Source organism: Eumetopias jubatus, unplaced genomic scaffold, assembly GCF_037043125.1.
Source record: "Eumetopias jubatus isolate StellerSeaLion01/CBP00866 unplaced genomic scaffold, mEumJub1_p1.0 scaffold_16, whole genome shotgun sequence".
NCBI classification, from domain to species: Eukaryota; Metazoa; Chordata; class Mammalia; order Carnivora; family Otariidae; genus Eumetopias; species Eumetopias jubatus.
Genome location: NW_028274822.1, coordinates 28,100,747 through 28,113,195, shown reverse-complemented (window position 1 = coordinate 28,113,195; position 12,449 = coordinate 28,100,747). Strand labels below are relative to the sequence as shown.

Genomic DNA, 12,449 nt, shown 5'->3' with positions numbered 1-12,449 from the left:
AGTGGGTGCCTGGGTGGCTCAGATGGTTAAGCGTCTGCCTTCGGCTCAGGTCATGATCCCAGGGTCCTGGGATCGAGTCCCGCATTAAGCTCCCTGTTCCTTGGGAGCCTGCTTCTCCCTCTGCCTCTCTCTCTCTCTGTCTCTCATGAATAAATAAATAAAATCTTTAAAAAAAAAAAAGAGGAAGAAGAAGATAGTAGGAAGGGAAAAATGAAGGAGGGGAAATCAGAAGGGGAGACGAACCATGAGAGACTATGGACTCTGAGAAACAAACTGAGGGTTCTAGAGGGGAGGGGGCGTAGGGGGATGGGTTAGCCTGGTGATGGGTATTAAAGAGGGCACGTACTGAATGGAGCACTGGGTGTTATACGCAAACAATGAATCGTGGAACACATCAAAAACTAATGCTGTCATGTATGGTGATTAACATAACATAATAAAATAAAATTTAAAAAAATTAATACATGTTCTAGTTAAGTATAAATAGGGTCCTGATTCCTGAACTTGCCCATAATTGCTTCTGAATTGTGGATAAGATAACCCAGCTCTGGGTCTCTGGCCTTAACAACCCAATTGCACGAAAGTAATAATACTTCTCTTGACCTTTGGTGTGCACTGACGTGTTAGCCTGAGTACCGATGGACAGTTAAGAGCAGCAGAAATCTCAGCTGGGGGTCCCTGCCGTCCTCACTGGGAGACGCGGCAGGTCTTCGCCGCGGGGGGTGGGGGGTAGTGAGACCACCCGGGAGCCTATCAGCCACCAAAGCCAAGTGGCCGTGCGCTCAGCAGAGCCCATGAGCAAAGGGGAATTCTGAGAAGGCAGGCTCAGCATTCGCCAGGGGAGCGTGGGTCTCTCTCTCGGGATAAAGCAGAAGAACGAGATTTCTCTGTCAAGAGAAAGAGACTTTTACAAAAATAAGTAACACTGACCTCGGAAGACGAGAAACGCTAACTCTACACTGTACGTGCTTGTGGGGGTCCCGCGGCTTTCTGCTCAGTTGTGTTAATGAGCTCATTTTCTAAATCGCTTTGCAGTTACTGAAATCGCTGCCCGTGGGTGTGGGCCAGATCTATGGCTGTGATAACCCGTGGACAGGGGGCATTTTCCTGGTCGCCCTTCTGCTCTCCTCCCCACTCATGTGCCTGCATGCTGCCATCGGATCGCTGCTGGGGATAGCGGCAGGTGAGCAAATATCGAGCAGCTCCTGCCCGGCGTGCCTCCCCTCAGGCATCTTCCAAACGCCAGACTTTCTTGAGGGCTCTGCTTCCAAGGGACCAATGGGACTAGCTTCCCCCACCCCTGGCCTCCTTCCAGAGCGTCCTGCCTTTGGTGCCCAGCCCTGACTTCACCTGTCTCATCTAATAGGACTCAGTGTTTCGGCACCATTTGAGGACATCTACCTTGGACTCTGGGGTTTCAACAGTTCTCTGGCCTGCATTGCAATTGGAGGAATGTTCATGGCTCTCACCTGGCAAACGCACATCCTGGCTCTTGCCTGTGGTGAGTATTCCATGCACTGGCGGGAGGGTTGCTCATAACTATAGGATCAGTCCACACAGTACAAAGGGACTGTGTGAGGCCCTGGGGCCACGGTTCCAGTGTGGGCCCCCGGCTGTCTGCGTGTGTGAGCAGGACAAGTGGCGTCCCCTCCCCAGGAGGGTTAAGCTCCGCTGTGCCCTCCTCATTGGCTGTCGTGAGGACAGGAGAGCCTGTTGAGTCGGGTTAACCATTTTGCCATCTGTATATGGGGGGGGAGGGGAGGTAGAAACTTGACTCGTGCTATTTCTTCAGACTCATCGTTTGACCCAAGAAACTAAGACGAAATGAGCTAGATACAGAACCATTCCTCCTGCTGAGTCAGGTAGGACTACATGTGGCCCTTTAAGAATCACAAGAATCTAGCTGTTCTCCCACTTCCGGGAGCGTCAGAATCACCTGGAAGGCTTGTTAAAACACAGATGGATGACTGCCCCCCTCAGCACCCCGTGTCTGATTCCTCGTTCGAGGTAGGGGAGGAGTTGGCATTTAAAGAGGGCCAGATGGTGCTGCTGCTGGTGCTCTGGGGGTCACATCTTCCGCTGTGTTCACGGCTTCTGACCCCAGTATTCTAGCCAGCCTTGGCCTGTCAGAGCTAGGAGAGGTTCTGGAGCTCTCCACCCCAGCCCCCTCATTTTACTATTGGGGTTCTGAGGCCAGAGAGGTAAAGTGATGTGCTGAAAGGCATCCAGTCAGGGTAAATCCAAGCCTGGAATCCACATTTGCTAACAACCTCTGGAATTACACTCACTACACTACCCTCTAGCTTCCCTGTGGCAGCATTCAGGCCTTGAGGTAAAAACAGAGCTCAAGTGATTTAGATTTGAAAAGCTAATGGATTTCTCAGGCCCTTGTAAAGGGGAGGCTTATTCACCCAGAGCCTCTGGCATCCCTAATCCAATACAAAGTAAAAGTATTTAAGATAATCTGTTAGAGGGCAGGGAATGACCCTCCCTGGGGGATATGCGGGGGCGGGGGCGGGCGGGGGGGGGGGGGGGGAGAGGATGGTGGAAGGTGCAGAAATCATTCCTAACCAATAGAAATATTTGTCTAGAGTCAGTTTATCACCAGGTGAATCAATCCAAGTTACCTAAGCCACTATTAAAATATCAGATCACATATATACATACACAATGGAATACTACTCAACCATAAAAAAGAATGAAATCTTGCAACTTGCACCAACACGGGTGGACCTTGAGGGTATTGTGTTAAGGGAAATAAGTCAAACAGAGAAAGACAAATACCATATGATTTCACTTACATGTGAAATCTAAAAAAACAAACAAAACAAAGCAAAACCCAGACTCAGTAAGTACAGAGAACAGATTGGTGGTTGCCAGAGGGGTGCAGGGGGAGGGGGTGCGAATGCGTAAAAGGAAGTATAAGTTTCCAGTCATAAAATAAATAAGCCATGGGGGTGTCATATACCGCATGAGGAATAGAGTCAATAATATTGTATTAATTTCGTGTGTGTGGCAGATGGTGACGAGACTTCACCGAGCTGAGCATTTCACAATGTATACAAAGGTAGAATCACTATGCTCTACACCTGAAACTAATATAATATTGTATGTCAATTACACCCCAATTTAAATTAAAAAAAAGTAAAAGAGTAGACCATATGTCAGGCAGGATTTAGAATGGATTCCTGCACTGGGCATGGGGCGGGACTGTGGATTTCTAAGGCCTCATTCAATTTCGATCTTCTGAAGCTGTAGCAAGGTTAACACATCTCAGGTTGCTGTGGTGGTACCATGTCCGTGTCGTTTTGCCCACTTCTTTGTAGTACACAACTGTTCCACCAACTAAGCCCGTCAAAACTCTTTGCTCATTTTCCCACCTTTGTTCACAAGCTTAGGGCAAGGGAGAAGACAGATTACGTGCCACCTGAGGTAGGCCAGGTTAGAAGCCTTATTGTGAGATTGTTTGAGGTTTCAAATCTCTAGGCGAGGTGCATACCTTTATGTGCCTGGGTTGGCAGGAACAACAAATATATATTAAATGCCTCATGAAACAGCCCAGACAGTATTAGGAAGAGCTAGGGGCTCAGCAGCGTAGATCCCAGAAGTTGCTCTGCACGGAGAGTGTTGCGGTCCAGGGCAGAAGCCAGGTGGGTGAGAGAAGCCCACAGAGAGCATATGGATATTGGGAGAGGAACAAGGGTATGTCTACAGTGCCAGAGTCTCTGGGCGAGCATCACAGTTCAGAATCATGAAGAAGCACCTCTTAGAGAAGGTGGCTTCTCTGTATGTCCTAAAACTCGAGAGGAGGAAGCCTGGTTGGTGGGGGGCGGGGGGGGTCTGGGCCAGCACGGGGACAGCCTGAGCACATCCTTCAGGATCAAGCAGACACTGTGTTGGACACAAGAGTTGCTGATGAGACCTTGACAGAGTGTGGAAAGGGATGAAGCCAAAGATGTTTGCAGATGGGTTTCCTCAAAGCAGGAATATCTTCATGATTTTCTTCACTATAGGTGTAGTACAGGCTTATTGCACAAGACAAAACAAACAAAAATTCAATCAATGCAGAAGAGTATAAAGCAGAGAGTAAAAACATTCCATCCTACTCTCTTGATGCAACCTTTTTGCCTCCGTCTTAAAGGACTCTGTGGTTACACTGGGTCCACTTAGATAACTCAGCTAGTCTCCCCATGTCAAGGTCGTTAACTTAATCACAGCTGCGAAGCCCCTTCTGCCCTGTACACTAACATATTCACAGGTTCTAGGGATTTGAACGGGAACATCTTTGGGGGCCTTATCCCGCCTATCACGCCTACCTCCCCGTGCACAAGTCAGACCTTCTGCACCGGTGTAGCATAACAGTTAGGGCAGTATACAGAGTTAGTGGAGAGCCCGGACCCTGGGGCCAAAATCCTAGCTCTGCCCATTTGAATTTCAGTAGATGCCACATTCACCCCCCACGGAGGCCATACGGATATCCCCTGCCACGGACAATGTGCGAGCGTGGCTGTTTGATCCACATTGGGTCCTGCCCCTCTCGGTCTTTGGACGGAAAGTGTTGAGGCAGACCTCCAGCCCCTCTTGTAAAGCAAGTCTCACATGGAAAATGTCACAGCAAGTTCCAGCTTGCCCACATCACCCTGACCCTGCCAAACGAGAGAGCAACTCTGGCAGCCAGGGTAAATAAATAACAGACATTTATTACAGAGTTGCTCTTTCCCTGGTTCCGATGGCATTATCAGAAGAGCGGGGAAGCTCTGATAGAGACTGGTAGGGCCGCCTGCCCTGCCTCGAAACCGGAAACTGCCCACCAGGGAATTCCTCAATTTTGTTGTTTTGTCACCGCAAACTGGAGACACATTTTGTCTCTTTTTTATTATTATTATTTAGAGATGGGGAGGGGCAGAGGGAGACAGAGAATCTTAAGCAGGCTCCATGCCCAGTGCAAGCCCAAGGCGGGGCTCAATCTCAGGACCCTGCGATCATGGACCTGAGCTGAAATCAAAAGAAGGGTTTCACCTCTAATGGGAGGCTCTCCTGGTCCCACTCAGCAAGTCTTAACTGATGGCAGCTGCTGTTAGACAGTCTGATGCTTTTACTGTGGAAAGAAAAGCAACTTGTCATTGGAGACCACTTGGAAAGAGCATAGCAGGAAGAGACTGGGGCGGTAACTCTGCCTTCTAGGTGCAACCCGTGTGAAAAGGAGAGGAATGGCAGTAAGGACTCACGTGCTCAGGGAAGGTCTCGGAGAAGAGCCAGTACCCAAGAGAGCAGGGCAGAGTGTTATGGTGCTTACCCGAAGGCAGTGAATATTTGTTGAATGAGTGAGGGAGGGAAGGAAGGAAGGAAGAAGGAAGGAAGAAGGAAGGAAGGAAGGAAAGAAGGAAGGATGAAATGGGGAAAAAATAATATATGGTGATTAACATAACAATAAAAAATTAAAAAAAAAAGAAATGGGGAAAAAAAAGAATGAAATTATCAAAACCAAACAAAGAAGCTCTTCCAAACCAAGCCGCTGCCCGCTTCTGCTCAGAGCAGCATCGTGGTCCTCCCCCAGCTCCCACCCCCGGGGGCGTGGATGGGGTGACAGCGGCTGTTTGTGGAAACACTGCATTTGAGATTCATCTCCTCCCTGTAAAGCGTATTGTCAAGTTGCCCTTTTACAGACGATAATACTAGATTCCCAAGATCCGTGATTTGTTATACAATAAAATGGCAGAGCTGGGGTTTGAAGCCCAGGCTGTTTCCAAGACAAGCCTTTCCCCCTAGCATGAGACAATTCAGATGTGGAAAAAATGAGGTATACTGTTGAACAAAAATACCAGGATAAAAAGACCAAAGATTAATGAAAGGATGGTAAAGTAAATAGGATCAGAGTCCCTCCCCCCACTTCCCACCCCACCCCCCCTGGGGGCTCATGTCACTTCTCCCTGCCCTGGAGGTCTAGGTGGTGGGCATGTCTAACAGAGCCCGCCATGGCCCGGGGAGCTGTGTGGCCAATGCACGGCCATTCTGCAGCATGCCTTTGTGAAACCTGAGCTTCCCTGAACCTCCCTGTGCCCCCTCTTCAACTGATGATTAGCTACTTGAGATCTTTTTTTTAAAAAAGATTTTATATTTATTTGAGAGAAAGAGAGAGAGAGCATATGACAGGGGGGAGGGTCAGAGGGAGAAGCAGACTCCCTGCTGAGCAAGGAGCCTGATGTGGGACTCGATCCCGGGACTCCAGGATCATGACCTGAGCCGAAGGCAGTCGCCTAACCAACTGGGCCACCCAGACGCCCAACTACTTGAGATCTTTGTGTGTGTTGTTTTACGTTGAAGGTCACACATAGACTCCAATTACCTACTTTAAGATCTGTGCTCACTCGAGTAAATAAAAACACAGCATATGAATTCATTGGCCAATATGCCAATCTTAATGGTATTTGGAACAATGTTCTTATAGGAAGAAATCCCAAGTTTGTGGTCAGTTTCTGCTTTTTATTTTTTTATACCATGATTTTTTTGTAACTGTGAATTCTAACCGTTAATATGAGACTCCTAGATGCATATATTGTGATTGCACAGAAACCATGCTATCTCAAGAAACATTCATACATTTCATTTTTTTAAGATTTTACTTATTTTAGAGAGAGATAGAGAGCAAGTGGGGGAGGGGCAAAGGGAGAGGGAGAGAGAATCTCAAGCAGACTCCACACTGAGCGTGGAGCCCAAAGTGGGGCTCGATTGCACAACCCTGCAGTCATGACCTGAGCTGAAATCAAGTGTCAGACGCTTAACAGACTGAGCCACCCAGGTGCCCCCATCATTTTAATTCAACTATGCTCAGATAAAATAACGGGGAAGTTAATTTGCCATAGAAGGCCTTGTCCTTAGGGATCAGCAATAATAGCAACAGAATAGTAACCACAGAAAACTCCCTTTATTGAGTACCTCTTACTGTGTGCTAAACCCAAGTATTATCTCCTTTCATGATGACACCAACCCCGTGAGAAATTCCTATCACCTCTATTGAGCAGGTGAGGAAGTGGAGGCTTAGAATGGGGGCCACCAAGCTTCTAAGCGGTGAAGTCTGGATTTGAACCCAGAGCTGCCGACTGTAAGCTCGTACTTGTAACCAGGGTGCCGAGCTAGCTGGTGAAACATGGATTTCCAGGAGATTTACGCCAGAAAGCAGTCTTCCCTATAATGAAAAGTGCACCTACTAAGTCTTGTTGTTCCCCTTCTTTTGTAGCTCTGTTCACGGCCTACCTTGGAGTCAGCCTGTCCCACGTGATGGCTGTGGTGAGTTGGCTTTAATCTCGCTTTATCATCAGCATGATTGATCCATTTTCAGTGATGTGGAAACCCTCCTGGGGTCCCCCAGGTGGTGTTTCAGCAGGAGCCAGGGCTGCGGTTGCCACGACTTTTCCCATCTCCTGGACCTGCCTGTTCCACATACCTGCTAACAACATAGTACATTTTAGTCCAAACTACAATCACTGGGCTTGCTAAAAAAAAAAAAAAAAAATACCAGATTAAAAAAAATAAAAAAAAAAACAGATTGCATAATTTAAAAAAGTGAAAGGTTGTATAACATATTTATCAAGTTCATACTCTAACTCTGAGGGTCAGGCAACTGACTTTAGAGTAACTTCTACTTGAACAGAAAGCCAGAACAAGGTAGTGGTTGAGAAATCAAGAAAGGGAGAAAAGTATAATTGCCTACAGACTCAAATGGTTTGGGTTTTGTTTTTAATTGAGCCATTCGTTTTTCATACCCCTTGTCATTTTTTAAACCCCCCCGTCAGTCGTCAGTAAGACGTACTCAGACCCACGTCCTAGCTGAATTATTTAATAGGCAAAATCATTGCCTGTTTAGTGCCTGCTTCCTTTTCGGCACTGTCTTGCCCTTGACCTTCTCCAGAACTGCATGAGTTGCCACGAACAGCCCAGAGGAAGGACCTCCCCTCCAAGAGCTGAGAGTCTGTTTGGGAACTGGAACGGAAGGAAGGAAAGTCCAAGACTGGCCTGGGTGGGAGTCAGGGGGAGAGAGGTCACCACAGGTTGAACCAATCAAGGAGGGCCCTGTGGGTGTGGTGAGGGGTCAGGAGCCCCGGGTGGCTTGCGGAGTGACACCTCTGGCTGCCCAGGCTCAGCTCCGAACATGCGGTGTAGGAAGCCTGACTGGATGAGAGGAGGGAAAGATGTGCAAGGTGGACATGCAACTGACCACGAGAGGAACGGATGGTGACGTTTCTCCCGCTAAATGCAGTCTGACTGCGCCCTTGGACTCGGTCCCGGTGGGCAGAAGCCAAGTCCAGATCGCTGCCCCAGGGACGCATCCCCCTGGGCTGAATGAGAATAGGGTGAAAGGTGGTGCTCTGTGACAGGATCTCAAAGGAGCATGTGGTTTGTGTTTTCCCCTTCAGGCAGGATTGCCGGCTTGCACCTGGCCCTTCTGTTTGGCCACACTACTGTTCCTCTTGCTGACCACGAAAAATGCCAACATCTACAGGATGCCCCTCAGCAAAGTCACTTATCCTGAAGAAAACCGCATCTTCTACCTCCAAGCCAAGAAAAAAAGGATGGTTGAAAGCCCTTTGTGAGAGCAAGCCCCACCCACAGCCCAGGTCTCAAGGGGGGACTGACTGACTGCCCCAGGTGACTCCCAGGGTCTCAGCAAACTGCTGCTTTTCACTAGCGACAACATTCACACTAACCCATTGGCAGTCTGCTCTTAGGCTCATTTCTGTGGCTTTCTTTTAGACTCCAGGAACATCCCCAAACATGTGAGAGACGCGTCCAGATGGTCTTCCCTGGTGGGGCGTTGGTGCTAGACATGTAATCTATTCATAAAGTCAAATGCTCCAACAGGAAGAAGACGTGAGACCGGAGCTTGTTATTTATTGATATTCTTGGTGTTTGGTTGGCTAGATGATGTTAACAGTATTAAAAATTAAGCTCTACAAACCAACAAAGGCTTCAGTGAATGGAATTCGTGGTCACAAAATCAAAGTCAACCCAGAATTCTCCGATAAGCAGTTTGACTTGTTTAAAATCAATTCAAGTTATGCGGGACAGCCCGTGGTGCCCACAGCTCATTCTCCAGCTCCTGGGCAGAAGGGCCTGGATGCTGCCCTGTGTGTGTGCGGCATTCTCCTGCAAGGAGATGGTTGATTCTTTCCAGCTGACACAGCTGTAGGAGGGAGAAAGGGGTTTTATCAGTCAAAATTATTTTGTAGTGTTATTTTTCTTAGACATCGCCAAGGATGTTTTAGATAAAGTTTATGATCTTTTTCTTATGAGAATGGATTTGTTTTTTTTCAATGAGGTAAAATAAGAGAAGTTCCTGGCTTCACCGGTTCCTAGATATTAAAGAAACATTATATTTTTATAAAATATTTGGCATAGCCATTTTTACTTTAATCCCCAAGTTGATTTCGTAAATGCCAGGAATGCATAGAACCAAGCCATCAACAACCAAGGCCCTTTAAAACCACATTTGCAATTCATCTGAGGATGTCTTATATCTTATAAAGACTGAAAATGAAGGTCAGATTGTTTCTGGGTGCTTGGAAGTTGTTGAGTTTCTTACTTAAAAAAAAAAAATCATTATTTTCTGCAGTCTCACAATATCCTCACTCAGAAACCTGACAAGACATACCGGTAAAGGGTTCTCTTGTTTTGTCTTGTTTTGTTTTGTTTTGTTTTGTTGTTTGTTTTAATCTTAAAGTTATCAGTCCTATAAACATTCTATACCCAAACATGCTGAGGATGCCATGGAAAGTTCCACTCACCTTCTACTTCAGTCTATATCAATTCAGTATTTTGGAGGATTCAAAAAGAGAAATCATGGAAGCCTAAAGGCTTTTTTCCCCCTTTGGGTTTGCAGCGCTCAGTGCAAAACACACAGTTTGCTGCCTGAATAAACAGAAGAGGGGAAGGAAACCTACAAATATCTGGGGAGAAGTCCACTTCTTTCTTTTCTAGGGAACACAAACATTGTTCCAATTTAAAAACCGTGTAACCAAAGCCTTTTGAAGCCCTGAATTTGCAACTGTCATAGAGTCATGTGCATTCCTGTGGAAAAACTAAATTTCATTGTTGGCCAGAGATCTCCCTTGTTAGGGAATTTGTGAAATAAGATTTGGGGGGGGCGGGGGAAGGACACAAAAAAGCAAGCAGAACCAAAGATAACCAGGAGTGAAGAAACTGGGCCGTGGTTGAGCGAACCAGAGCCTCTAACGTGTCTTCAGGCCTGTCTTCACGAGGAGCTCTGCAGTGTTCTCTGTGCCTTCTCCTGGTGTGCTCACACAGACGTGTAAATAGGAACATCCTAAAGCCTTGTACATTGTCTGATTTAAATGGTATTAATTTTCTCAAGCTATTTTTGCTACTAAGTATTATTTTGAAATGAAGTGAGTATTTTGTTAGTTTTCTTAGGGATCACTTGTATTCTTTCCTATTGTTCATATAACCAATTTCCAATTAAGAATATGAATAAAATTATACTCACAGCTCAGTTTTGTGTAAATTTTGTTTAAAGGTCACATAGGCCTTTTATAGCTGTCGTGGATATTAACAATCACATGCATATGTGTGTATTGCTTAGAATTGCTTATATTTTGATGTGCTGGTATCCTTATTCCTTTCTCTTTTTTTTTTAAAGATTTTATTTATTTATTTGCGAGAGAGAGAATGAGGGAGAGAGAGAGAGCACGAGAGGGGAGAGGGTCAGAGGGAGAAGCAGACTCCCCGCCGAGCAGGGAGCCCGATGCGGGACTCGATCCCGGGACTCCAGGATTATGACCTGAGCCGGAGGCGGTTGCTTAACCAACTGAGCCACCCAGGCGCCTCCTTATTCCTTTCTTATACTGGTAACACCAGATGTGTAATTGAGCAAACCCTGTTCAACTCAGAGGTAGGGACCCATCCCCGTGGGTCTCCTCTCAACTCCGCATCGTTCTCCTCGCTCAGGGATGAGAATGGGTTACTTAGGGCAGTCACTGATGTTCAGGGCACACTCTTAACACTTTGAGATGACTGTCCAGGCAGCTTCTATGCATGCCATACAGGCCCTGGCACCCCCCACCCAGGACTGAGGCTGGGCACACCTAAGCTGGCAGCGTCCTGGGAGGAGCTACTTCTCAGAACATTACCCCTGAGGGTGAAGCCATGCCACACGCCTCTCTCCCCACCTCCCTACATCCATGGCTAGCATGTTTGAAAGAAAACATGGCAAGAATGGAAACTCACGCCAAGGTTCAAAAGCAACCCAAACAAGAAGTAAGAGAAGGCCACAGTGGGTTAGCCCCATTGGAGTGCCCTCTGTCAAAACAAAACCTCTCCAAGGGGTGCCTGGGTGGCTCAGTCAGTTGGGCGACTGACTCTCGATTTTTGGCTGAGGTCATGATCTCAGGGTTGTGAGGTGGAGCCCCACCTCGGGCTATGCCCGGCGTGTGGAACCTTCTTGAGATTCTCTCTCTCCTCCTTCCTGACTCCCCCGACCCCAACTCACGCACATATGTGCATGCTCTCTCTCTAAAACAAAGAAACAAAAAACAAACCAAAAAAAAAAAAAAAAATACCTTCTCCTACCTCTCGTTTCAAGACAATAAATTTATGAGAGTGATCTGGTCATTAAATGCCCCCTTTGGTCTGAGGTAGAAAACAGAGAGAAGGTTTTAAGGCTTTTCAGCTAAATATTACAAGTGTTATATAAAGTTACCCGTGGTACCTGATTAGCATGGAATATGTTGAGATAGGAGTTTAAGTTTGACAGGAGGTCAGGATTTTCCAAGGTGGCTTCTTAGAGACAACCTTGCAGGAATATTTTTGAGGTGGTTAAGTACAGCACGGCGTTTTATGCATATGAAAGTTTTCAGCCTTCCCTTTACTCCAACAACCTCCTTCTAAAAGGCTTTCGTCTTTAAGAGTAAAATCTGCTTCTTGAACCTGCACTAACAGTCCCCACCCCCAATCATTAGAAGGCTTGTAGCTTCGAGGCTATAGAATGCCGTTTGCTAACAGTCACCAGTACAGATCTTGAAGGCATTTAAACAAAGATGGTAAATAATAGACTTTGAAAGAAGTGGATTTAAGTCCTACAATAGTCTGCTTTCACCAGTCTGCCTTCATCTTAAAATAGAACTACAAAAGACGTAGTAGATCAAAGCAGACACATGGGAAATCATCTAAAAGAAAAGACTGCTCCTGGGTCTGACCTTTACCTTACTAAGTGTTAACCAGGTAGGCGTTAACACAGCCCGAGCAAAAGCTTACATCTGATGGGAGGGCAGGTCAACCACTGAAGCTTAGGAGTTAGAGGCAGACAAAGGCAGGGAGGGGGTCTTCAACTCTGGGAGTCATGGCCCAGGAACAGGTGTCAAGGGAGACCCCTGTGGTGGAAATGGGCACACTGGGAGGAATCACAGTTTAGCAAATGTAATCATTTACATCAAGAA

General features: G+C 46.7%; 1 protein-coding gene across 10 annotated transcripts in view; it reads left to right on the top strand.

Annotated features, from left to right (window-relative positions):
• Positions 1 to 10,507, top strand: part of SLC14A1 (solute carrier family 14 member 1 (Kidd blood group)) — a 45,742-nt gene extending 35,235 nt beyond the window's left edge. For all 10 annotated transcript variants that reach the window (XM_028098208.2, XM_088019655.1, XM_088019654.1 and 7 more), the window contains 4 exons: positions 1,036 to 1,183; positions 1,367 to 1,501; positions 7,238 to 7,287; positions 8,415 to 10,507. In XM_028098208.2, coding sequence (XP_027954009.1) covers positions 1,036 to 1,183; positions 1,367 to 1,501; positions 7,238 to 7,287; positions 8,415 to 8,591 — 510 coding nt within the window. In that variant the 3' untranslated portion in view covers positions 8,592 to 10,507. The remainder of the gene's footprint in view (positions 1 to 1,035; positions 1,184 to 1,366; positions 1,502 to 7,237; positions 7,288 to 8,414) is intronic.
• Positions 10,508 to 12,449: the final 1,942 nt, after the last annotated feature.